This window comes from Pithys albifrons, chromosome 6 (assembly GCF_047495875.1).
Source record: "Pithys albifrons albifrons isolate INPA30051 chromosome 6, PitAlb_v1, whole genome shotgun sequence".
NCBI lineage: Eukaryota > Metazoa > Chordata > Aves > Passeriformes > Thamnophilidae > Pithys > Pithys albifrons.
In genome coordinates, this window is record NC_092463.1 from 9,257,845 (window position 1) to 9,282,982 (window position 25,138).

Genomic DNA, 25,138 nt, shown 5'->3' on the forward strand with positions numbered 1-25,138 from the left:
TATTTTGATGGTACAGGGTGTAGAATTCTAAGTCAGATCCAAAAAGTATCTTACCTCTGTGTCTTGGGTCATGTAAGAACTCTAAGTTTTGCATTTCTTGTGTTGCTGATGGGCTGATATAGGACTGTGTTATTTTGTAAAAATTGATTTTCTTTGTAGTTGGAATTTTACTTATTAGTCATTATACTGAAAATGGGGATTTCAAAGAATGCTTTGGAAGACCTGATATTCCCCCTTGTGTGCTGTTAATACTTCAAGGGTTTTGGGTTTTTTTGAGTGGGGTTGTTGTTTAAAAATTGTGCCCCCTAGGTGACCATCTTTGAAGGTGACCATCAAAAGAGTAAGCCCAGAGTCAGTCTGCAATGCAAGGTATTTTTGAGGGTATGAAGATGTACTGCTTACCAAATGGCTGGAGGTGAGTGGCAGGATGTATAACCCAATTGGAGACAGGGTTAGTCACTTGGTTATGCAGACAGGTGTTCCCTAACTAATACTAAGCTCTTGTTAATTGCCTCACAATGGGCTCCACTTGCTGTAGTTTGGATTCAAGGACCGACTTGCATTAAGCTCCCAGTGTGATATTCCTCACTGTTACCTTTTCAAGAGGTGTAATTTATTCTTGATGACTGTGGTTCTTACAAGGCTATAAATAAAAAGCAGAAGAAATTAGAGACCTTAATTGTTTTTTGTACAAGCAACCCTCGTGCTATAAGGTTTACTCTCTTCCTTTCAAATACACTCCTGGGGGTTTTCAAAGTCTTTCTGCAACCTGTGTTCTGAGAGGCCTTAGGGGAAGAGTAATTCCCTGAAAGTTCCTCTCTTCCTTTTGCTTTGACTCTAATATGGCTGCAAACATGTTTTATGATGTCAGAAAAGAAAAAGAGCAGAATTTTTTCTTTCTTATTTCTAATAATATTTCTCTTGTGGTATTTTACATCAGTCATTGTCAGAGTGTTTCAAAGGAAGCCATTGCACCCATTTTTCAGATTTGGAAACTGAGGCACAGGGAAATGGCTTGGTCACAGCCTCTTATAAAGCCAGTGGCAGAAAATAAGTGATCTCAATAGCCTAAGTTCACAGCATTTAGCTTCAGTGCTTTGGCTATCAAAAACCTGTTCAGTCTTTGCAATCCACCTCTCCCTTATTAAGATCCAGCTACTGCTGTGCCTCCATTTTCTCATATCAAGAAGCTGAAAGCAGTTGGAAAAAGTTGGAAACAAAGTGAAAGCACTCACTTTTCCCTCTGTGACTACCTCTGCTGCTGGCTGCGGTGTGGCTGTGAAATCTGTGGTCTTGGTCTCAGTGTGGAGTTAATGAAAAAGCCCTTAAAGGCAACTGACTCCACTTTTTGGCTGCTGGTGGGAAGGCAGGGGCCTCAGGATCTGCTAGGGATGAAGCCTGGGCGATCAAGGCAGCTCAACTAAAGAAGGTGTATGTAGGGTACAGGGATGGACTGTGAAAGGTGGAGAAGGTGTATTGTAGGACCAGCTGTGGGGCTTGTAGAGGATAGCAGTGACCCTTAAAAATGGAAAGGAATTTCAACAGTTACTTCAGCTGGGGATTGTATAGCTGAAGAGTTTAGAGACAGGACATAATAGCTTTAATCTTTGGATATTTGCTAAGTTTGGCACAGATCATGGTTTGGAAGAGATTGCCATGGCAGCTGTCCTTTGATCTACATGAGTTGTGGTGTGGTTTGCACCCAGGCCTTTGCAGGCAGCTGTATGTGTCACAGAACATGCCTTGTGGAGGTTGGGGTCTCTTCTCTGTCCTCCAGACCTGTAAAGTAAAGCTGTTGAAAGTACTCATAGGGAGAAAACCTCTTCTGTCCTGTTCTCCCTCAGATCTCTTGAATTAAAGAGGTATTTTAGAAAAACAAACCATTTGTCTGTCTTTCAGGATGAGTTTGTAGACTGCTAGTATGGTGAATGTGGTCCCTACTCCTGGGGCATATTTTTCTATGTATGATACTGGTTCACCATAGCTGATTAACGTACAGACTGAAAGGGTTTCTGGCCCCCTATTTCTCCTATTTTTTCTACATCTTTTGTCTCTACTTCTTGCTGAACAGAGAATCATGGAAATGGTGGTTGAAGGGAACCCTGGTCTTGTCTGAGCTCCCCTTCAGAGAGTTATCATCACCACTATGGTTTTGCCTAATTGAGTTGTGAAAACCTTAAAGAATGGAGATTAAAAAACATGGTAAAGTGTATAGAAAATCTGTTGGTCTCAATGGATCACTCCTGGAAATTGTGTGCTATTGGGGGTTTCATATAGATTATAAAATTGAGTTCAGGGTTTCAAAGGCTTACAGGACCAAACTTTGTAGACCTGTTACGCTTTTTGCATGTGCTGCTTCTGCTTCTCCTCTTTCTCCATCTATTCTGACTGACGGATTTGGCTATTAATTGTCCCCAATTCATGATTAAACTCATAGCAGGTTATGCTGTAGGAAGCTGCATAAGTACTAAACAAACACATCAAGCTCTGCATGCCCAGAGCAGGGCAAATCAACCATAACTGTAATGTAGGTATCATCAGTGTGAACTGCTGATGCTAGAAAAAAACCCTACTTTGACAGGCTGATCGTGTATCTAAACTGACTTGAGAGGAGTTGACTGCCACAGATTCTTGTCTTCTGACTTTGAGTAATGCAAACTGAGCCTGCTTAAAGTCTCCATTAAGGAAGCGCAGGGATCCTGCTAATTCCTACTGACACCTGGCTCTGTGTGAATTATCACACAGAGTTCTTGCAAAAGCTGTTTATGCTACAGTGAAGAGAGCATTAGAGGGTCCCTAATGTGAATTAAGTGCTAGTACAGCATGGAGGAAGGGGTGAGTTACTCATGGTGCTGAATATGTTGATTAACTTGCAGTGAACAAATTCTCCACTAGTATTTAAGGTCTGGTACCTGCTCTGAACTAAGGAGTTGGAAGCCTTTTGCTGTACTCATTTCCATGGCAAATCCTCCAAATCGTCTGGTTATTTTGCAAGATTGTCATTGTGCAGTAATTGTGAACACTCAGAGAGGTCCTATCGCTATCCCTGCTCCATTTTTAACCCTCTGCAGTCATACTTCTAAACATGGGAAAGCTGTTCATATCCTACCCATAGTTTGATTATGAGGTGACCAAACAAAATGTAGTTTGTGATGGAGTTGTTTCATGAGGGTATTTGCTTTCAGATACATTATTTGAATATAACCCCATGAGTAACAGGTTCACCCATATTTCATGGCCATGACTATTACACCTGTTTGCAATTGCTGCTTTTGCTTTCAAGATACTTTTGTATTCTTTTAACAGAGCCTTGTTGGTGTCTTGATGTACCACTTTCTCACTTGTGACTTTTGTACTGTATTGGAACAAACATCCTTCCCTTATAAAGCAGAGAGGTGGATTGGGCTGTTTGAAAAGCCATTCTCTCCTTTTTCTTCATTGCAAAGCTGAATATACAGGAAATGAAACAGAGATGAAACTTTCCTTCACAAGCTAGGATTTGTACAGTGCTAATGTTTAGCATTGGTAAGTTTGAATGTTGTACTGGGTTGACCACTGTGTACCAGAATTATAGAGACAGAGATCCAGGCTTTATGTTTACACAGAATGAAAACTGGTTAACATTGATTAATTTCAATTTATCTTCTTTCTAACTGGAACAGAGTGTGTTTCTCAGCCCCCTCTGCTCTATGGAATGTATGAGAGAACAAAGCACACTCAACCCAAAAGATACTGGCATAGCTTTGAGATTTCAGCCCTGTTCTAAGTACAGTACAATGCTTTGGTGGTGCTCATGAACTAGATATAGCTCCCATTTGTACATTTCTGTTTCTTTCACAGACTCATTAAGATTGGAGAAGACCTCCAAGATCAGTGATTCCACACTTTGACTGAACAACACTGTGCCAACTAAACCATAGCACTGAGTGTCACATTGTGTCCTTTCTTAACACTTCCAGCGATAGTGAGGTCATGTAGAGAGAAAATTAGCATGGTGAAAGCTCAGCTAGAACTCAGACTGCTGCTATAGTAGTCACATAAAAAGTGTTTTTGTAAATACATCAACAACAAGAGAGGGCCAAGGAAAATCTCCATCCTTTATAGGATGTGGTGGGGAATATTGCCACCATGGATAACGAAAGGCTGAAGTACTCTATGCCTTCTTTGCCTTAGTCCTTAACAGTAAGACTGGTTATCTTCAGGGCAATCAGGTAGACGGGGATGAAGAGTAGAATAGACCCCCTGCAATCCAGGAGTAAGTAGTGAGTTACCTGCTGTGCCACTTAGATACTCACAAATCTATGGGCCTGGATGGGATCCACCTGAGAGTACTGAATGAGCTGGCAGAAGAGCAAAACAATTATTACTAAGTATATAGAAGAAATATATGCTTGGGTGCTTTATATCCTGTGTGGAAAATATAAGACTTAGATGCACAGATTCTTGTGAATCATAGGTCTTCCCCATCCCCACCAGAGAAAGAAAACTCATCAAGTACTTATTTTATTCTAAACTTTGAAATATTTTCAGTATTGAAATAAAAAAACCCAACTAACCAGCCAAAAGTTCCCAAAAACTAAACCTGAAAATTCATCTCATTAAACATATCTGATTTTTTATATGAAATACTTGGAAAAGACTTCTGCTTTCACTTTATCCTGTAGCCAATGCTTAATTAAGGAATATGCATTTATTTGGCAGCAAGAAACTTGTGGTGCTCACAGCTTGGTTTACTTAATGAACTTCATGTGCAGTTGCTGTAATATACCACAAGAGTTCTTTTTTTAGGTCCAAACTCACTGTTGGATTAAATGAACACAATCCTGTTGTAGAAGCTGTAAGTGATATTCCTTTTACCAGCGATGAATTTGGTCTTGCAACCACTGCAAAACCTTCAGGTTTATAAGCTTTGTTTCAACCTCACAAATGGAGAAAAACTACACATCCCAGTTGAGCATCAGTCATTCACCTGCTCAGATTCCATTCCCCTGTTCTTCTTAAATAATCACTGTAATGAAAGCAGAGCTGCTCTGGAGTAATGAATTATAAATGCCATGCTTGAGTCTGCTCATTGGGATGTGATTGAATAGATAATTTAATATAGTTTTCACAGATGACTATTGAACAAAGCTCCTCCAGCGGCTCAAAATTACCCATTTCTCTGTAAACTCTTGAAGGCAGTGGGAAGATAATGCTAAATATGCTGTCTTTGAAGGGCTAGGTAAGAACACAGAGCAATAAAAACCTCTGGCTGGGGAAATGAGCTGCTCTTTCTGTGTGGGAATGGGGGAAGCTGAAAGATCCAGGTGGAGACATGGACACTTGCTGCAGCATCTGAAGCAAGCAGCTTGTGGGTCATCAGCAGCCAAGGTTCCCCAGGTAACACAGAAAACCTGTGTTGTTACACAGATTAAAAACCTGTTTGTTACACAAAAAACTGTGTAACAGTCCTGCATCTCCAAATGATGTTCCTATTGATAAAACATTGGGGTGGTGAGGAGGAGACTGGCTGTGTCTGAGCTGCAGGCTCTTGCTGGAAACATGGAGGTTGCAGTCTTCTGGGAAAATGCATTTCACACTCAGATTTTTGTAGCCTGGGGTCTAATATGAGAGCAGAGAAGCTAGATCGAAGAGCAAACGAATGAGCTTGGGTGATGTGCTCTGAGACTGGAAAAGAGGGGAAAAAAGGGGAAATGTGTAAATGTGATGGAGACAGCTCTGCAAGTCAAACCTGGGGTGGGTGATGTGGTTCTGCAGGGAATGGTGGGGGTATGCCTGATTCTGTCAGTGGGAATGAATTTTCTGCTACAATGGGGCTGTGCTGCACTTCAGGGTCTCCTGCACTGAATGTGTCCATGTGTCTGCTCTCAACTCATCTCTGTTTTTGTTGGCGAATTCTTAATATGGTCATAGCGATGCTTTAGTTAATGCAAATCAGGGATTTAATTCTTAGTTTCATTTCTAAGTTTCCAGTGTTACAAGGACATTACAAGTCCTACTAAGCAAAGCAAAATAAGCTTTAGCCTTGAATGTTAGTCCAGCCACAGTGAGTTGCCATATAAAAGAATAGTTCTGAAATGTACCGAGCTCTTCCACTTGATTCATGTTTCAGCACAGTATCACACCATAGATTTAACAAACATAGATCATTTAAAACAGACAGCTATGTACAAAACTATGATACAGTGTTATTACAAAACTTGAGAAATAAAGCTCTGTATTTTGAAAACACAATACTGCACAGTCCCAGTTTTAAAGCCAAAGTAACATGATTCAAAACATTCTGCAGCTTGGACACAGACTCTTGAGTGCAAGCAGCTGACAACAGAAGTCAAACCCAAAAATTTACCAAAGGATAAGCTGAAAATTTGTCTGGCAGAGCACTCTGGGAAACCTCTTCTTGTTGCTTTAATAAGAGAAAGTAAGGCCCTGGTTCTCCAAAAGTTGATGGGCACATCAGTGTGTGTGACAAGACTACTTAAGACGACTGACATGCTTCAACTTAATTGCACGTAAGCATTATGAAGGAACCAGACACTGTTTATATAGCCATATGCTTACTAAAATGTATCTTTTTTTCTTTTCCTTTTCCCCCTCTCTGTAACTGAATTCCCTTGCTTTAAATGATTGAGAGTAAAAATACATTTGTCTGATCTGTGTCTTGGACCTGATCCAATATAAATCGTCAGTGGACGATGAGAAGAGGGAGTTAACACACCTGTGATGGTACAGCCACTGCTTAATTTATACCCTTAATTTCATTGAGGCACTGCTATTTTTAACCTTTCTCTGAGGGCTAAACACTGCAGTCCATTCTTAGGCCACACTCAGCCATCACTTCAAGAGGAGTTTGGCTTTAAGAGCAGGTTGAAAGACTTAGCTTCCAGGACAGATCTGATCTTTCATCACTGCTATGCACAGAACCATCCCCCATTTCCTGGGTGCCTGGTGTGAGGCACGGGCTGAGGGGTCCAAAGGGTGTGGGGAGACTCTTTTGGTCCTGAGGAGGAGAAAGAAAGACTGCAGGAGAAGAAGCAACGCATCTGGGTAGGGTAGAAGGTGTCCATGGTGGCATTTCATTGATGCAGAATCTGGCTTCTGACAAGCTGGCAGCATTCCAGGGACATGTGAGCCATTCACTGGGTGTCTCTTATACCTTCTGCCTTTGCATGACACCTGCAGGAGGAGGGGGAAATATAAATTATTTGCACTCATGAACAAAAGTGGTGTGTTTTTGCATGCATGTGTATCTAATGGTTGGGATGTTAATAGGGAAACCAGTTTCATCTGTTCTTCAGATAACCTAAAAACAGGCAGGATTTTATGTTTTTAATAAAAATCTTATATTTCCAGGACCAATCCTGATGTTCAAGAGTTTGGGCAACTTTGCTTTTAAGTTGGGTGCTAGTTCAGTCCAACAACATATATCCTTTTAGATATTAAATGGCTGAACTTACTAAATCTGCAGGATTTAGCAGGACTGTCAGAGGGCTGGGGCAGCACTCTGCCACTTTTAAGAGCCTGTCTTACTCCATAACCAAAGCCAGCACCATTTCTAGTGGCAGACATGAAGGCAAAAGCCAAACAGGAAAATGAGCATTAGCTTGACGACATTCTCATGGTCCATTTAAAAACTGACCACAGAAAATACTGGGTCTGCAGACTGGGACGGAAGCATTTGTTCTTCTAGAATTAAAGGAAAATCTTGGCTCTCAAACCCTTCTGTCTATTTGCAGTGGAAGGTTAATGTACCACTGTACCATGAACATGTCATACCTGCCCTTCTGCCCTTTCCCTCCTTCCTCACCAGGCTGAGGTTTCTGAGCACTGGCCTATGCTCCCAGTTTGGTTTTTCTTTTATTTTCTAGGGAATAAATCAAGTAGATCTGTGAATAGGGAAATTGCCAAAGCCCAGTTGCTTATGGACTTATGCTTTCAAAGCTTCTCTTTCTCCTAACTTCCAAGTGATATACAGATGGGAGAAGAGGAACAGGGAAGTTGCACAAACAGACATGAACATTTGTCTGTAGGAATTCTCGAGGGTCTAAAGCAAGGAAACTCAAAGTGCAGCTCTCCTGAGTCCCTCCTCTGACTGTCACCTTTGTTAAATGGTCCTTCTTCAAGCCCTTTCTGGATTTTGTTGGAAATGAGTTCATATGTTACCAGGGTGCACACAAACACAGTGTGCCCACTTGTACCTTGATTCCATAGGAAAACCAGCTAAATAATTTCTTTCAGGAATATGAAGATAAGGTGGGATACTAATCTTTGGGTGTAAAAGCTGACATTTAAAGAACATTAATGTTACTACAGAAATTTCTGCATAGTAAGACATAGTCAAGGTAAGGCAAGAACTCAATGGCTGACTACTGTCTTATACAGCTCTGAAATATTATCACACAGCTACAGGCTGTTCCTGCCCTTACTCTGCTGCTGTTAGGGAAACTCTAAAAACTTATAAGTGGTTTGAGTCTTGATCCCTGCAGCTGGATGTGCACAGGAAGGAAGATTCCTGCAGCTTCACCGAGGCACATCAACTCCACATCCAACAATTCACCAGAGAGAGAAATACCCTTTACCAAAAAAGAACTAGTGGTGACCTGAACAGACCATGTGTGTTTGGGCCAAAACATAAAATAACATTAAAAAAACAGGTGGAACATCCTAGGAAAAAATATTGAACGGGAGTACTCTAGGCTTGCTGAGTCTGTCATGTCAAGAAGGACGGACTTGAGCTGCATTTGGGAGAGGAAGCACTGTGGTGGGAGACTAAGAGAAGCAAACAGGGTTTCGTTTCTGTTGACCTCGCCATGTGACATAAATATAGAAGAAGAGAAAAAGGAGAATTGCAGATTTCAAGGTGCAGCTTATCTCTGCCCTCCTGGTACTGAAGCCCATGTAGGTTCTTCTGGTGCAAAGCCAGGTGCTGCATTCCAAGGAAGCATTGAAACTCCTGCCTGACCTGGGCACTTCATAAAGGCACTGTTTGTCCATGCATTCCTCTGTGTTGTGTTCCTGTGTCTTCTTAAGGACAAAGCAAAGGCATCTGTGCTTGGTATTTTTTTTTTTTAGTATGACTTTTTTAAGCCTGCATGCTGAAGTCCCAGAGTTTAAAAAAATAGATAATTTGTGTTAAGATTAGCTCAGAGTTCCTGCTGCCCTCCCAGTGCAGCACAGCCACTGATCCTGATGTACTTCTCATCTGTGCTTCATTGCTACCACTTTCTGCTCCTGCGGTAAATCTTCCTCAGGATTTTTAAACCAACAGAACTACTTTCACTTACTGTAATCCTGTGGTACTGCATGGAAACAGCCAAGAGGAGGGCAAGACTAGTCAGGACTATAACTACCCAATGTATATTCCATTTTCTCTTGCTAGCAATGATGCTCCAGGTGCAGGAACAAAAGCAGTCCTGCGAGGACATTCTGCATCAATTTCTCTGTTCTGCCATCCCAGGGGCTGGGGCCGACAGGCTGTGCAAGAGCAGGGCTCCTAGCTGGGCTCCCAGCCCCAGGGAACTGGGGATGCTGGAGAATAAATACATTCCTTTCAGGAAATGAGACAAAGAGCAATTTGATAATATTGATTTAGTTCATAAGAGATGCTCATCAGCATGGAAAGGGCAATGCATAACTATGCAATTTCAGTACAGTGGGTGTTTCGGTTGTTTCTTTTTATTGCTTTTCTTTCCACTTGCTGTAAAAACAAGGCAAAGTTCTGCAAATGAGAGTCTCATCCTGAAACTCCTTTTTAGGGGCAACTATATGTTGCCAGCATCAGTGAAGGATGCAGGGAACTTGTGTGCAGCTCTGGGGTCAAATTTAGTTTTGAATGGGAGCTGGTATCTTGCCCCAGCAAGTACCTGTCCCCGAGTCCCATGTTTTATTTCATTTTCCAGATCCTCACATTTAAGTGGTGCTATAGAAAGTGGTTACCCACAAGAAAACCAAACATTCTTTGCCAGAGGTAGGTACTGAAATTGCATTCTTACAGTTTTTGAGAAAATAATGGGATCAAAGCAAGGACTTCATTCATCATGTGAAGTTTGATTGTTTGGTTAGAATAATGACTTTTAATTATCTGCAGGGAAAGGCAGTTTGGCTGCTGCTGACACAGAGTATGAACATGTGGGCTGCAATCTTGTGTCAAAGGGCACTGACTCCACTCAACACAAGATCAACACCCTGGAAAGTAAAAATCAGAGAAACAAATTTTTTTTACATATATTTGTGATTAGACACAAAGACAAAAAGCTGATATGCTGAATACTGATTAGGTTTGTGAAGTCCCAGTGCTGTGGTTAGTTCACATAAAAACACCTTTGTGAGTTTACATACCTCATTGTGTCACACAACCTTTTTTTGTTTTATTATCTCCAGTATCACTCTCAACCTCTGCTTTTAAACAAAAGAGAGACACTAAATATATCTGATCATGGCAAGGCAAAGGTAACAACAGGGAACTTTTTATGATGAAAACACTGTTTAGTAGCAGCCAGGTTCCCAAGAACATGGAATCATTGAATGGTTTGTATTGGAAGGGACTTTAATCTATTTCCAACCTCTCTCCCGATGCCATCCCTGGATGCCCAGGGAACCCTGTGGCTTTTGTGGGATGGGGTCAGTTCTTAAGCCAGAAGAAGTACTAATTTCAGGTTCCAGGGAAACATTGCCAGGGCTGGGAGCATGGGATGCTCCCATTGCTACAGCTCCTCCTGCTGCCTGCTGAGAAGCAAGTTTGGGAACCACTGTTCTAGGAAACCACTTCTGTTTTGTGTCTTGTTTTTAACTAGGGGAAAGTGGCATGTTTAGAAACATGAATAACTACAGCCTTGGGGCATGCTTCATTAACGGGGTAAATCCCTCTGTGGTAGCTGCTCAACCCATGCTGTCTTTCTCAGCAATGGGTGTTCAAACCCTCCTTTCATTTCTCTTCCACCTTCCCTGGAAGGAAAAAAATTAAACATTGATAAAAAGAGACTTTTCCACTTTACTGCCCATTTGTTTGACCCCAGGATCTTGCAGAAAACAGGATTTGGACAGCATACTGTATCTTTCTAAAGTCTGACAGACCCACATGTCTTCCTTATGAAGCATCTGTGATTTGGGATTAGGTACCCACCCAAAGGTGGCTCAGTAGAGTCTAAACGACTGGGACACTCTTCCCAGGTTTGGGAATGGGCTTTGGACTTTGCCTCGAGGCGGAGATCTGTGTGGCTCCAGCAGCTGAGCCCTCTCCTGGCACCAGCAGGGCAGCCCAGCTTGGCAGGTCAAACAGGCTGTCAGGCAAAGTGCTCTTGCAACGAGGCTTAGGAGGGGAAAATCAAACAATCCCACGACAGCATTGATGTTGCTGCCTTTATGTGTTTATAAGTAGTTCAGAGAGGGAGATCGCTGATTAAGTACCGAGTATTAACTGCTCTTAATCACTGCTCTGGAGCCTAATGGAGCTCTTGTTTGTACATAACCATGCCTTGTAGCTGTCTTTAACATACTTGACAGATGTGCTTATTGCCATCTTTACTGCATATGTGAAATGGGCTTTTTAATTATTGATTCATCATTACCCATTTATAAACTACTTAAAAATGTCACGAGAATGAAACATGTTTGTGTTTTTCAGGTTTAAAAAGTACCTCCATGAAGCAGGGTGGCTATAGGGGCAGGGGGCATTGGGCCTTGAAGTGGGGAGGAACATGTATATACAAATATATGAGGAAGCCTCTCATATTTAAGTCAGTCCCTAAGGGCTATTTATGACATAGGTTACCTGAGTAGCTTTTGCTGTGCCTCTTCTTCTTCTTCCTTTTCCCAGATGGCCTCTGCTTTTCCCTGTCGGTGTGAGTTTGCTGTGGGGGCAGCGTTGCCGAACAAGAGGAGTCAGTGGCTGGTTCCTCCGAGAAGGACTTCTCTTGAGAGGTGTCCAACAGCGAGTCTGTACCAGGGTCTTCATTTTCCTTTGTCACCTCTTTCGACTCAGCCTGATGAGCCTCACTGGAGGGAGCACACTGAGCACTGCCAGGGTCCACCCTGGTCTTGCTCAGCTGGGATTCTGGCTCCTGTGCCAGCCTGTATCCCTCTGAGCCATCAGCTGGGCATTCCTTGTCCTGGCCTTCAGAGGTGGACCCATTAGTCCAGCTGAGCTGGTCTCTCAGAGCAGTGGCTGAACTACTGCTCACAAAGCTTGTCCTTGTGCCTGTGTCAGCCACAGAGAAGGCAATGGAGCTGCCCTTTGTGCTCAGCTGTAGGCTTGCCAAGTTGTCTGTCTGCTCCATCACAGTGCCTGACATGAGCTGACTGGCCCCATCAGCTTCCACCAAGCTCACGGAGGGGCTTTCAGTGTGGGGCTCCAGTGGCAAACTTCCTCCAGCATTGTTTTTAGGTAACACCTGGTTTGAAGCTGAAGCATCAGTAACACCTCCACCCATTTCCACCAGAGCAGTGGCTGAGGGTGGAGTGCTTTCTGAAGCATGACCATCCTTGTTTGGTTTGATCTCATCATGGATCTGCTTCCCTTCTGCTTGTGGATCCCTCATGCTCTTTCCTTAAAATAAGAAACATGCAATTATCCACAGCTGCAGAGTTGCACCAGGGATCAACCAAGGTGCTTTTGCCACTGGGAGAGGTTACAGATTAGCAGCTACCTGTGGAGGGAGCACTGGTGCTAAAGCAGCTATGCAGAGGCAACACTAGTTTATTCTCCCTGTACCTCCCCACCTTATACCCATGGAGTCACCTCAGCTGGACTCCAAGGCTCTAGCTCAGCAAAGCCCCTGCTTTGTTTTCAGCAGGTGTTTATGTGTACTTGCTGCCAACTGACTTACTTCCATGGAAGCTCCTGGACCTGCAAGAAGGCCTGATAATCTCTGAAAGAGAGAACCCATCTGCGAGGTCCTGAACAAGGCTGGACTGCTGGGTTGGCTGCATGAGGACTTCAGAGCTGCCCATTACCCAGCCTAATCCTGCCCTTGCAGAACAGGTCTAGGAAAGCCAGGGGCTCTGTGGTAGACCAGTGTCCTTGGACTTACTTAGTGTGCAATAACACTGAGGTCAACAGATCAAAGAAAAGCTAAACCCATGGGCTGTCTCCTCACAAGCACCTAAAGGACTGGGGTACTTCTGCAGTAGGGTTTCTCATCTTTTTATAAGGCCTTCAGACTCCCAAGTGCAGACTAAGTTGGGGTGCAGCAGTCTCCAAGGCAGTGACACACTGTGCTACTGAGATTTCACAGCATGGAGAAGACTTATGTGGGGATGACACCAATGCCCTATCAGCACAGTACTGTGCCTGACAAGTGGGTCAAGCATCTCAGAGGGTTCGTCAGCAACTGTGCAAGGCCATACTGCTCCACATGCCTGCAAATTCTGGAACAGATCTGGCTGGCAACAGCTCAAGGCTCTCTGCTCCTGTCCTCAGCACTGGCTGCAAAAACTTCTTAAACAAAATGCCCCAAATACAAATGCAAAGACTTCTTGCTGGTGTACGCTTGGCTCAGGCTCAGAGGCAGATGGGAATAAATAGCTCCAGGTACAGTCGGGTCTGAGTCCTTACCAGACTGGCTTTCCTCCAGGCTCTCCTCAGACAAAGGTTTAGGAATTGCATCCGACTCATGCCTGTTCTTTGTCTTTCTCAGTGTGAACCCTTTCCTTATGTCGGCTAGCAATGCATCGATGACACACACCTCGTCCTGCTTCGCCAAACCCTTCTTAACTGGTGGGGAGAGAAAGAGAGAGATGGATGCTAACTCTGCTCATGAGACAGGGCAGGAGGAGACTTTGCAGCGATGCCATTGCTTGGGGTTGGTATTGCTATCCCAGTACCAGCAATCACTGAGCAAGAGCAAGGCACCAATACCAGGCCTGGGAGCAGCCCATGCTCTGTGACCCAGCAACAGCAGGTCCAGCCTGAAGACAAGGGCTTTACTCCAAAGTCCCAGTGCTACAGGCTGGCACCAGTGGTACCAGCTCTGCCCAGATGCGTCTCTGGTTGTGCCATGACCTTGAAATACACCCTGCTTCCTATCCATGTTAGAAGGGGCTTTTTTTTCTTTTGAGGGAAAATCATTTGGATTTTTGTATCCTCTCAGCTTCTTCCAATTGTATTTTTCAGTCTTTTGTTTTCATCCAGAGATGAAAGTTATAAGTTATATGCAAGGTTTTTGGGACATCAGTATTCTGTGAGAGATTATGCAAGTGTATATGAGGATCCGGGAGGAGAAGTCAAATTTCTTGTTAGATTTGGTATTCAAAAGTTATGTTTAGAAACTGAAAAAGTTAACTGAAATGTTTTAATTTATGGTGGATTTTTCCCTCTGCTGTTCAGTCAGCAAACCTAAAATTAACTTCTCTGCCCAGCTGCAACTGTGGAAAGTCAATTCTTAGCTATGGCTCTAAGATACCTAAAAGCCTTTAGTCAGCTGGCACCTGAAAACCCACAAAATAAATTACCACTACTGGTCCATTAAAGCAGAAGCAGCAAAGAGCTCATATGGATCCATCTCTCTTTTTTGAAGCCATTTCAGATACTCACTGACTTTTCCATTTTCTCCCTTCTGTCTCTTCCCCTCTTCCTCCTCCAGCTGTTTCTTCCTCTTCTCTGCTTTGGCAGCTTGCTCCTTTCTGTCCTTGTTTTCCTGCAGTGAGGTAACAGGAGCATGAGAAGGCTGGCTACATCTCTGCTAGAAATGCTGATGAAGAGAAAGATCATCTGTAGATGAAGAAAGAGAAATTCTGGCCTTATCCTGTGCAATAAATATAATGGGCATTGGGAATCAGGGCTTGCCATGAGGGTGAGAGGGGACTGCTGGCTTGGCCAGGACTCTGACACATCCCAGTCAGAGGTGGCAGTGGTAATATGCCTAACACAGCTACCTACCAGTGTGGTCATCTTTTGCCTGACCTTTAGCTGAGGTGAAAGTGGAAGATACTGAAGCCACAGTTTTCTCCAAATTGGGGGACTTTTACTACATATCCCCCTTCTGAGTCTGTTTGCACCTTCCTCTAAAATTTGCACACTTGGCCCAAAAGCATCTTTTATACTCTGCAGCTAAAGTTGCACCAACATCCCAAATCACCAGGATCTGGGTCATGTCAGGAGCATCAGAACTGCATGATGATGCAGTGGAGTAGGGACCAGACACTGCTTCACCAGGTGACCTTATGCCAAGTGCCAAAAGGAGGATCCTGTAACCAGATTTGGGTGCCCATCCCATCCCTGTCTGTCAGAGTGGAGGCATGTGCCAGTACCAGGAATGCTCAGCATCTCAGCATCATATGTGCGGATGCCAACCTTCAAGGCTCGGATGAAGAGATCTCTGAAGGTCTTCATGATGCTAAATATGTCCTCTAAGGACAACTTGCTTGGGTCTTCACAGAGATAATTTGCAAGTTCTTCTCTCTTCCTTTCGATGGTTTCAAATTCTTCTTCCAGCTTTTTGGAAGCATCGATGCTATTCTGAAATGCATTAAATACACACAGTAAAACCCCATCCAGAGGATAAGGAGTGAAGTGCACTTAACAGAGAATGGGTGTAAGAGCTTGGAGCAGGACTCTGGTTCCTGGCTTTTAACCACAGCAGAGCTTATGGGAAGCAGGTGTGAAGAAACTAAGATTTGCAGAGGATCTTTGCTCCTGACACCTGTGCTCTGCCAGTTTACATGGGTGGCATTAGCAAGGCATGGAAAGCCCCATGCAAAGCTTAATCCCAAGCAAAGGGCTTTACTCTGGTGATCCCCACAGAGGGTGAACATCTTTGCTTAAAGTGAGGAGTCCCACAAAAGTGTGGACAGACCAGCTGGGGCATGCACCTCAAGAAACGGCCTCACCAAAGGTGTATAGGTTTGCAGCAAAGCTGGCAAATGCACATCAAGGGTTTGTGTCGCGTTGCAGCCTATTTCCAAACCTGAGAGCATGTCTTATGGCAATATTTTCACTCTCTCATGAGCCTCCTCAGCTGCAGATGTACCATGCACTGCTTCTGTGTGTGTAATGAGGGAGACCTAAGGGAGCTCCATTACTGACCTGGATTGGTTTCTCATACTGTTGTTTCACATCACCATTTGATGATAAGACTTTCCGCTGAAGTTCCAGCAACTTCTTTAAATTAGTACCAGACTCCGTGCGTATAATATCAAGATTAATTCTGAAATCAGACAGAACCCCACCATTAGCTGACACTGCAGCATCTTATGCTGACCTAAGAGTGAACAAGTCTGAGTGAGCTGGTGGTTTGGTTGTCCTTCTGCTTCCCACCACTTCACTGAACAGAAACCTGAGCTCTGAACTCTTTACACAGTCCAAGCTCAAAGAAAACAGCTTCCTTCACAGTACTTAGGGAAAGGCTGCCAGGTCTACCTACGGCTTTGTGTATTGGATAGAATGCCAAGAAAAGACCACCCATTCACAAACCTGTTCTCCACCTGCAGTGCTCAGCATTAGCTCACTTTCCTTGGCTAAAGGCACTTCAGAAATGCTTCTGAGTAGCTGGCCATCACAAGCTCTTGCCACCACAAAGGCAGTGCACATTTTAGAAGGGTCTGGAAGGCAGCTTTAACTGAATGCTCTGCAAATTTTCAGCCCTATGTGTTGCCAGCTGTAGTAGAATTATTATATATTAAAGGGCTTTCAACATTAATCAACCAAATCTTTTGGTTCAAACTGTGTAAGATGCCATCTTGTTAATGTGCTACGCCAGCTGTGTGTCCTAATTTCTGGTACATTGTCGATGTGCACGTGATTTATTTTTGTTTTTAATTCAGAGGAAGTGACACACAATTTTACCCTGCTGCTTTTGAAACATATTCAAGATCCTTTGGCAGTTCCAGTAGGTCCTTGTGGCTGTTTTCTACTTCCTGAAGAGGAAAGATAAAGAAGTATTATTTGCTGTGTGGCAGGAGCTGAGGGGAAGCTGGGGGGAAGGGACGCAGGCAGAAGTGTCCAGGAAGGATGACTGTGCCATGACCTGCTGCTGCCTTGCTGTCTGCAATTTGTACATTCAGAGAGAAAAGGCATTTCTCTGGGGTATAAAGACGTACAAGAGCACTGAACCCTGAGAAATACTGATAGTTCTGAGTAAAGCTAAGCTCTTCTTTTGCCCTTTTCTGAGACACCTACTCTTGAGCATGAGAGGAGGCAGGACTGTGGTTTGATGCAGTCTGACACATCCTACAGTCCCAAGAGGATACTAAAAGGCCTTGAATCTTATTTGCATCCTTTATTTTCACAGCTGTCCTTGCTGAAGCTACTGCCAGCTAAAGTGGTGCTTGAACATACATAACCAGAACAGAGGGACCTTGATAAATGGAGGTGGCAGAGTGGAGCACTCAGAAAAAAGATAAAAAACAGCATTGCAAGGAAAAAGAAAGCCACAAGAAAGCAGAATGAAAATCTCAAGCATAGTCTTGTAGAAAAGGAAGAGGCCATGGAAAAGTAGAAAGGCTGAATGGGTACAGACCAGCCAGAACAACTTCAGTAGCCACGTGCTCTGTGGTTTGCAGCTGCTGTGTACAGATTGCACAAATAAGAAAAATAAAGTTCCAGACATTGCAGGAAAAGATGATGGAAGGAAGCAGAGCAAGTCTTAAAATAAGGAGTTTTCTGAGTAGTGACAACAAGCAACACTCACAAGACAACATGATTCAAACACTCCTGACTTATGACATTTTGTGGGTAGCCAGGGAGGGTATGAATATGAGGACATGGTATTAACTGGAAGTAGAGTAGGAGAAATGGTTCATCCATGATAAAACCCTCCCTCTTCCTTATAGTGCAGTACTTGGCAGTGGTACCTCTAGAATATGGTGGAGCAGCGTAATGCGGGTTTGGTTTGCTTTGGTTTCTGTTAGCTTGAGTAGAGTGCTGATTTTAAACCCATCAGCATCGCCTGTGTGACTTCCCTACAAGAAAGAAAGAAAGCATATGTAACTCCCATGTCCATCCAAATTACAACCCTAAAGGAGATCATTCACAGACTGTAATGGGGGAAGACAAGGCAAAGGAAGTCCTTACATAGTTCAGGAAGTTTCCAACTTTGAGAATCAGTTGACAAAAGAGTGGCAGGCGATGACTGGTCAGAAGATCTGAAAAACATAAAGGACTTAAAAAAAAAAAGCCTCTGTTACACCAGAACATTTCCTAAACTGCATTGAAATGGGGATTCTGAATTCCACCAAATCAGATCCAGTATTTTGGCTTCGCAGCGCAATGGCCCAATCTGCAGAGAAACTCATTTAAATAGATTAAACTCCACAAGTTATACAGATTTTGGTTGACTTATATTTCTTTCTTCAACATAGTCTCTCATTCTTAATGGCAAATAAACTGGAGCTGGTCCCTCCTCACTAAAAGGCTTCAACTTGCTGCCTTCCTTGGAAGTGCCCCAGTGTGGGTGAGGGTAACTGGGCTGCAAACTTAATCCTGATGACTCTATTCAACTGTGCAGTGAAGCCATTTCTGACAGCCCTGTGATTATCTGCCAGCTGCTAAAACCAGACACCTCACCGTGTTTCTGGTCTCACATGGTGGAGGTGATTATCATCTGGGCATGAAGGGTACATTCCCTGTCCTTGCTTTTATGACTGGGGGCTGCAGTGGTGTGCTTCCTGAAACACTCAGCTTTGAGGCAAGAACAGCTCCAAAAGGACAATTGGGCTGCTGGGAAGACACTTTTTTCAAGAAGCTTCAATTTTATACCACCAGGCAGCTGTAATGCCAGCTGGAGAAACCTGCAGCAGGAATTGGAAGATCCAGCTCTGTAGAACAGGTGACACTTGACAGTGCCAAAAGAGCACCCTGCTCTCAGTGGAGTGGGACCAGAGGTTTCTGCCATAGGAAGACAAAACCTATTGTATAATCTCTTTGAGTACTTGCCAAATTGGAGCATCAGCAGTTTATAACCCAAAATAACAAATTTTTTTTTCTGGTTCCATTTGTAGGCAGGGAAATACTAAAGCACCACTACTTTCTGGGGGAAGTTTGGGGTGGGCTTTTCTGGCAGCAGAGGAAATTGTTGTATGAACGTCTTAATGTGGCAAATAATGCTGGATGTATAAATTAACTGCAATGGGGCCAGCTCTACTGTCTAAATTCAGCTCCTTTGAAAGGGCTGATGAGCTTCCAGCACTTCACCATTGAAAGTGTTTCAGAGGAATACATCTGCTGCAGAAAAAGAGGGCTGAGCATAAGGGAAAATGATCTTCATTCCTGTTAAGGGCTTTGACCGTCACTGGAGAAACCTAAAACTGCGCCTCATATGCTGCAACAAACCAGTGAATGGACCACAGGGGAGGTTTCTGGGGGTTGGGTTAGTAATACTGCAGAGCTCCAGGGGAGTTTTGCGGGTAACAGTGCAGAGCTCTAGGAGAGTTTGGGTGGGGTGTTAAGGCTTCAAGTCATAAATCAGATCTAGAAACAAGTTCAGGTCACTTACCTTCACAGGCTCTTCGGATGGCTTCAGCTTTTGGCTGAATCATGTCCAGCACAACAGTGGTCTCTTCACAGATCAGCATACACTCAATGCGCAGTTGGTAGCTAAGGATGGAGATTGATTCATAGTGTAAAGAAAGCGGGATTTTGGCCCCCACAGCAGCCCTCTTCCCACATCACCATCAAGTCCACACCGCCCCACAACACTGCTTCCAACCACATCCACATCAAACCACTGTCTGTGGCTCGTGGAGGCAGGCGAAGGGCTGCCTCTTACCCTGAGAGCCAGTGGGGATGTAGATTGTGCTGACAGACTGTGATCAGCAAAGAAAAGACTGGCCACCGTGTGAGAGATGGGCTCGCCCTTGGCATTGTATTTGGCACTGCCTTTCAGTAAGTTATGGAGCCTCCTTGGGGAGATCTGACCCTGTGTTTGGATCAGCCTCTGCTACTTGAGAGGGAGAGGAGGTGCTGGAGCAGGAAGAGCCCTCCATCCAAGGGTAAGAGGAAAAGGGATGGCTCTAAAGTGGAAGAGAGAATCCACCAGTTATATCCATCAGTGTTGGTCTGTGAGGCTCCTATAAAAAACCTTAAATTTCCCAGAGGTAATCCAAGAAAAAGACTGGGCTAGAGTTCATGACCAATGTCCTTACCTGGGAATCTGAAGGAGGAGAAGATAAAACTGATCTGCATTTGCTAGCTTTGATTTCTCTTCTTTGAAGGTCTTCAGGTTTTCTATCTAAGGGGAAATAAAGAATCAAGACTGCAGGACTGCACTGTGTGTTCAGCTCTGTGAACCTCAGGTAAGGGTACCATTCTCCTCCTGACCTCATGCTTTTCAGGCAGCAGCTTCAGCAACTGCTTCAGAACCTCAACATCAAACTTGGTCCGGTCCCCATTCTGGATCATGGCAGTCACCTCTTCGTTGGAGCTGCAGGGAGGAGGAGCAGAACTAGCCATCACCCAAAGACCACTCTTCCACTATCACACACGACCAATACTTTTATCTGTGCAAGCACTCTGTACTTCCCCTAGTGAGTGTCACAATAAATTAAAATGAAAGATAATTCTCTACAATTAACATAGAATCAGGACCTGGACCCCTGCTATGACCCAAATTTTGTTTCTGGCCCCACTCACATGACTCAAGGCCTGGAACTCAGATCCTGTCTCTGGGATTTTTTTATCTAAAAGAAAATTTAATTCTTAACTTGTCTATTGACCTTGTTTTGAGGAAGGACTTGACCTCCAGATGTGTCTTACATTCTAACGCGTCTGTGCCACAAATTTATTGTAACGTGGAGACATAATGCCTTTGCCAACATATGGGGATGTTGTATGTAAAAACATAAGTAAACCTCTAAAATCAGTATTTAAATATAATGTGAAACAAACTGGGTAATGTTCAGATGATTCAGTAACATGGACCACTAAGGCACATTGGCTAGAACAGATCTCGAGAGGACCTTCCAGATACTGCAATACCTGCTCAAAGTTTTGTCAACTGTCATAAAAACTGGCCACTTACCATTTAAATTGCTTCAAAAATATGTTCAAGTTGAGACTTTTCTTGGAGTCCAAAAATGTGATCTTCATTAAAGAAAAAGAAGATATCTCGCATTAGATGAGCTGTCTGCAGTGATCTTTACTTGAAAGAATGAGCGGGACCTCCTCACCTCCTTCGGTTCTGCCTTCACTGGTGCAGCTGTTTTCTCCTTGGGTGTTGGTTGTGGAAAGCAAAACAGCTGCTCTATGCTGGTGTAGTTCGGCTCTATAGTTTCCTCGCTGCTGCTGCTCACTGAAGCCCACATTGAGTGACTGTCTGAAAAAAAGACAGTGTTCAGACTGGCTACAGGGACAGCTGAAAGTTCCTGGCTCTTGGGGCAAAGTGAGTTGCTAGAAGGGACACTCCTCAGAAGATGAATGAAATAAGAAGAACCATATTTACTCCTGGATAAACGGTCATTATTGAGGAGGAAAAAGTCCCACAAGTGGGATCCAAAGGGCTTGAAGGGCAATTAAACTTGGCACTTTACCCAAAGATATGTGGTAAGGGGAGGCAGCACTGGCCACATGGAGGCTGGACAGCCCCATTCCTCCCTGTAAAACTGTATTTTCCTTCATGGTGGGCAAACCAGGTCAGCATAAGAAGAACCTTGGACATTTTCCTTTTTAGTCTCCTGAAGAATGTTATTTTTGCTCCCTTGCATCCTAACTGAGGGACTGGACACAACCTGGACATTTTCTGACTCTAGTCTTCTCTATTTATCATTTCATAATTGAGCCTCCTTGTATAATGCGACAGGACTGGTTGAATTAATTTCCACTGTACTTTCTTAAAATCTATTTAAAAAACAATCATCACCCTAACATGCCTCTAGAAGTCTCTGCTGAAATATTCCCAACAATTTACTGCTCTTGTGATTGAAAACATGTCTTATTTAGATTCCACCTTTACACACTTTCATGCAGTGGATGTCTTGCTTGTCTAGAACAAAGCTGACACTGCTTGTCCTGGCTTTTTCTCACATTTCATGCTTCTCATTGGATCCACTAGGAGAGGGAAATGTAACCCAAAAATCAAGAGATAAGCGATGTGATCCTCAAATGCACTCTTACTGATATTCCAGGATACAAGTACAGATGAACTGGGGAATGAAAGTCAGGGGAACTCAGAGCCTGTTTGAGGACATGGTGAATTAGGGAAATATTCCCATCCCTTTCCCTTTTTTTAACTTCAAACTATTTTAGTTATAAACAAGCTATCCCAAAGTACTGATTTATTTGGAATGGTTACTATGTTATACTAATAGCTTCATGCTACTTTTTTTTAATTTAACCTCTGCATGTCAAAAGTAAAGGAAATCCAGTAAGTTCTTTATCTAAACGGAGTCAACCACATTTGACAAACTCAAAAGACAGTATTTCTTCCCTGGGTCACCCCTAAAGCAGCAGTGACTTTGTGCCACCTACCTCTCACCACGTTGGATGGCAGCTTCTGCCAGTTCAGCTTCTTCATTCTCAGTGTTGGTGTCTTCACCGCCTTGTGGGGAGGCCTGCCCGAGCCAAGAGGGCAGCTGAACTGAGAGGCCACCACAGCTTCTATGTGATCTCCTGTCATGCCAGGCAGGAAGGGTGGAGGCGGTGGAATGCCACCCATGCCAGGCAACGGAGGTGGAGCAGGAGGGATACCCACCATGCCAGGTAATGGGGGTGGAGGGGGAGGGATGCCACCCATGCCAGGCAATGGGGGTGGAGGGGGAGGGATACCACCCATGCCAGGCAATGGGGGTGGAGGAGGTGGGATGCCCACCACGCTGGGCAATGGGGGTGGTGGGGGAGGGATGCTAGCAATGCCAGGCAGTGGTGGAGGTGGAGGCGGAATACCTGCCATACCAGGCAATGGGGGTGGGGGTGGAGGGATGCCAGGGAGTGAAGGGGCTGGAGGTGTATTCGTCATCAGGGATGTGGGGTTCATGGTTGCTATGCCAGAGGGTGGGGGTGGAGGTGGTGGGGCTGGAGGTGGTGGGGCTGGAGGTGCCGGGGTGGGACCAGTGTTGGGTGGAGGGTTAGATGTCTCTGGCAAAGCAGAGCACCCTGTGAACTGGCAGGATGAGATCTTCTCATTGGCAGGTGGGCCTGAGGGTGTTGTTGGTGCCTTGGAGGGGTTTGATGATCCCACTGGTCTCTGAGCAGCACGTGCACACGGTTCTAGCTCATCCTGGACACCTCCAACTGCACTCCCAGACAGACGGTTCTCAGTTCGTTTTTCCTTGTTTGGATGTTTCTTGGTAGACAGCAGCCTCTCGATGACTTCTTCAACTGTGTTTCCTTGAACTACAGAAATAAGTCAAGGTCAGAGAAGGACACAGGGCCCAAAGGCTGGTTCATGCTATTCAACCTTCACCAAGCAGATCCGGAGCCATGGGAGCCCACTCCCTTGTGTCACTTTACAGCACTACACTTGTGGCTTCCATGCAATATCCTTACCACGCTCTCAGTCCACAAACACTGTTATGAAAAAGGCTGCCAGCAAGACAATGCAGTGCCAGCGGCAGCATGCCAATAAGGACAGATTCCACTGACTCCCATGATCCAGAGCTCAGGGATTAACCATAATGCAAGACTGCGAATCCCAAACCCACTCCTAAACACAGCCATCCGCATGGATGGAGCTTTGCATCAACACTTGACCCTGTGTAGGAGGTGTAGCTTTGTCCCAGCTTCTGTTCACCTCTTACCAAGTCCCATAGCTTATTTCCTGTGTATTTGGGAAAGACTTTTGTGGGCTATGGGTAGGACAAGGGAAAACAAAAGGAGTGTGCAAGGCTGGATGGATATGTCATCCTTACTGTCGTTTGCAAGCAAAAGGGCTCTGTTCACTACGGCGTCCAAGGACTCCCACAGTAGGAGGCTGGACTGATGAGATGGTTCCAAATGCAGCAGGCTCTGAAGGATGGACAGCAGCTGGATGGAGACTGGAGAGCGGCTCACCTGAAAGACAGGGCAGCTTTCCATCACAGCAAGGCTGGTTCCAAGCAAAGTGGGTTAACTTTGCCATTGTGTGACTTTCTGCCCTATGTGAGGGCCTACTTACTTTATTGAAGAGAGATGAAAAGACCTCATGATGATCGTTCATGTTTATCCCATCACATATCTTTAGTAATTCCTCATCATCTTCTATCTTGAACTCCTCAAATGTATCACACTGGATAAGCAGATCCTCCTCCTCGATGTCTCTGCAATATTACAGCATTCATTTTCACTGGAGAGCCCTTCACTGATCTTCAGATGATTGTTTTTGTTTAAATGGCTTTTATTTCTTTGCTTCTCAGACTCAGTCAGTCAGTGTTCAAAGTACCCAACTCTGCCTTACTTATAAAGGATTAGATGCCATCAGTGCATCCTTTTTTGAACTGAATATACCTCTTCCTACAGTCAACACATACAAACAAATGAGACTTTTTATGGCATAACCTGACTCAGTGTATGCTTGCTTTTTGAAACTGGCCACCTTGTTTCTGTTTTTAAAGTCAGGACAAATTGAAAATATTCCAGTGATGTTTCTGTTTGAAAAACTTCCTTCTCTGTTACTCAAAATTGGATTAAAAAACCCCCAGGCACTCTAAAATGGACTTTTTCAGCACTCTTGAGACCACTTACTGTAATAACTCTACCCTTGCTGCACTATTGAAAGATCTTCTCTTTCTTAATTTTTATTGTGTTGGATGGAGCAATTCCAGTTACATGGATAACTGAAACTCACATAAAATGCTTTCTAGAATTTATCATGGAAGTTTCTGATAGAATAAATTATGTCCAGATATGCATTAGTAAATTGTTTTAGCTGGATGCTTCTGGGACCAACAGCAGCAGTGAAGTGGTTTTGAATACAGCAAGCTGCTCAGTGAGCCCACAGCATTGCTCCAGGCTCAGTCTGAAATGCAGCCCTGGTGAGGACATTGCTCCTTCATCTGTGTCCAGAGCCTCTGTCCATGCCATCTGTGCCAACAGCTGTCCCCGTGACACTGTGCTTGGCAAGAGCATCTTAACATTGGCTGAATGTCTTCAGTTCCAGTGTAAGGGGTCCACACAAGAGTGGTCAACTCCACCCAGGTACCCTGCACTTCACACAACTGAATGTTGGTAAGTATTAAGTTTTCACAGCTACCTCACTGGGAATCTCATTTATAAAATAAATATAACCAATGATCC

General features: G+C 44.1%; 1 protein-coding gene across 1 annotated transcript; it reads right to left on the minus strand.

The window, feature by feature from the left end:
- Positions 1 to 4,489: 4,489 nt before the first annotated feature.
- On the minus strand, positions 4,490 to 24,141 carry LOC139672813 (inverted formin-2-like). Its single transcript, XM_071557408.1, has 18 exons — positions 24,021 to 24,141; positions 23,776 to 23,933; positions 22,397 to 23,260; positions 21,100 to 21,245; positions 20,952 to 21,013; positions 20,252 to 20,354; positions 20,077 to 20,162; positions 19,428 to 19,528; positions 18,008 to 18,078; positions 17,788 to 17,895; positions 16,781 to 16,851; positions 16,022 to 16,142; positions 15,290 to 15,454; positions 14,531 to 14,633; positions 13,553 to 13,711; positions 11,771 to 12,544; positions 10,339 to 10,395; positions 4,490 to 7,176 (listed from the first exon to the last, which is right to left on the minus strand). Exons 1-17 carry the CDS (start codon positions 24,047 to 24,049, stop codon positions 10,340 to 10,342), a joined length of 3,177 nt encoding a protein of 1,058 aa, XP_071413509.1. The 5' UTR covers positions 24,050 to 24,141; the 3' UTR covers positions 4,490 to 7,176; position 10,339.
- Positions 24,142 to 25,138: the final 997 nt, after the last annotated feature.

Bases quoted from the DNA above. Each gene is read 5' to 3' on its own strand.
- LOC139672813 (XM_071557408.1), bottom strand. From the start codon at position 24,049: ATGAGGTCTTTTCATCTCTCTTCAATAAA. The intron at 20,355-20,951 runs GTAAGTGGCCAG...TCCTCCCTGCAG, and splicing joins TTTTTGAAGCAATTTAAATG to CTCCAACGAAGAGGTGACTG. The intron at 16,143-16,780 runs GTAAAATTGTGT...GTCTGATTTCAG, and splicing joins TATGTTTCAAAAGCAGCAGG to AATTAATCTTGATATTATAC.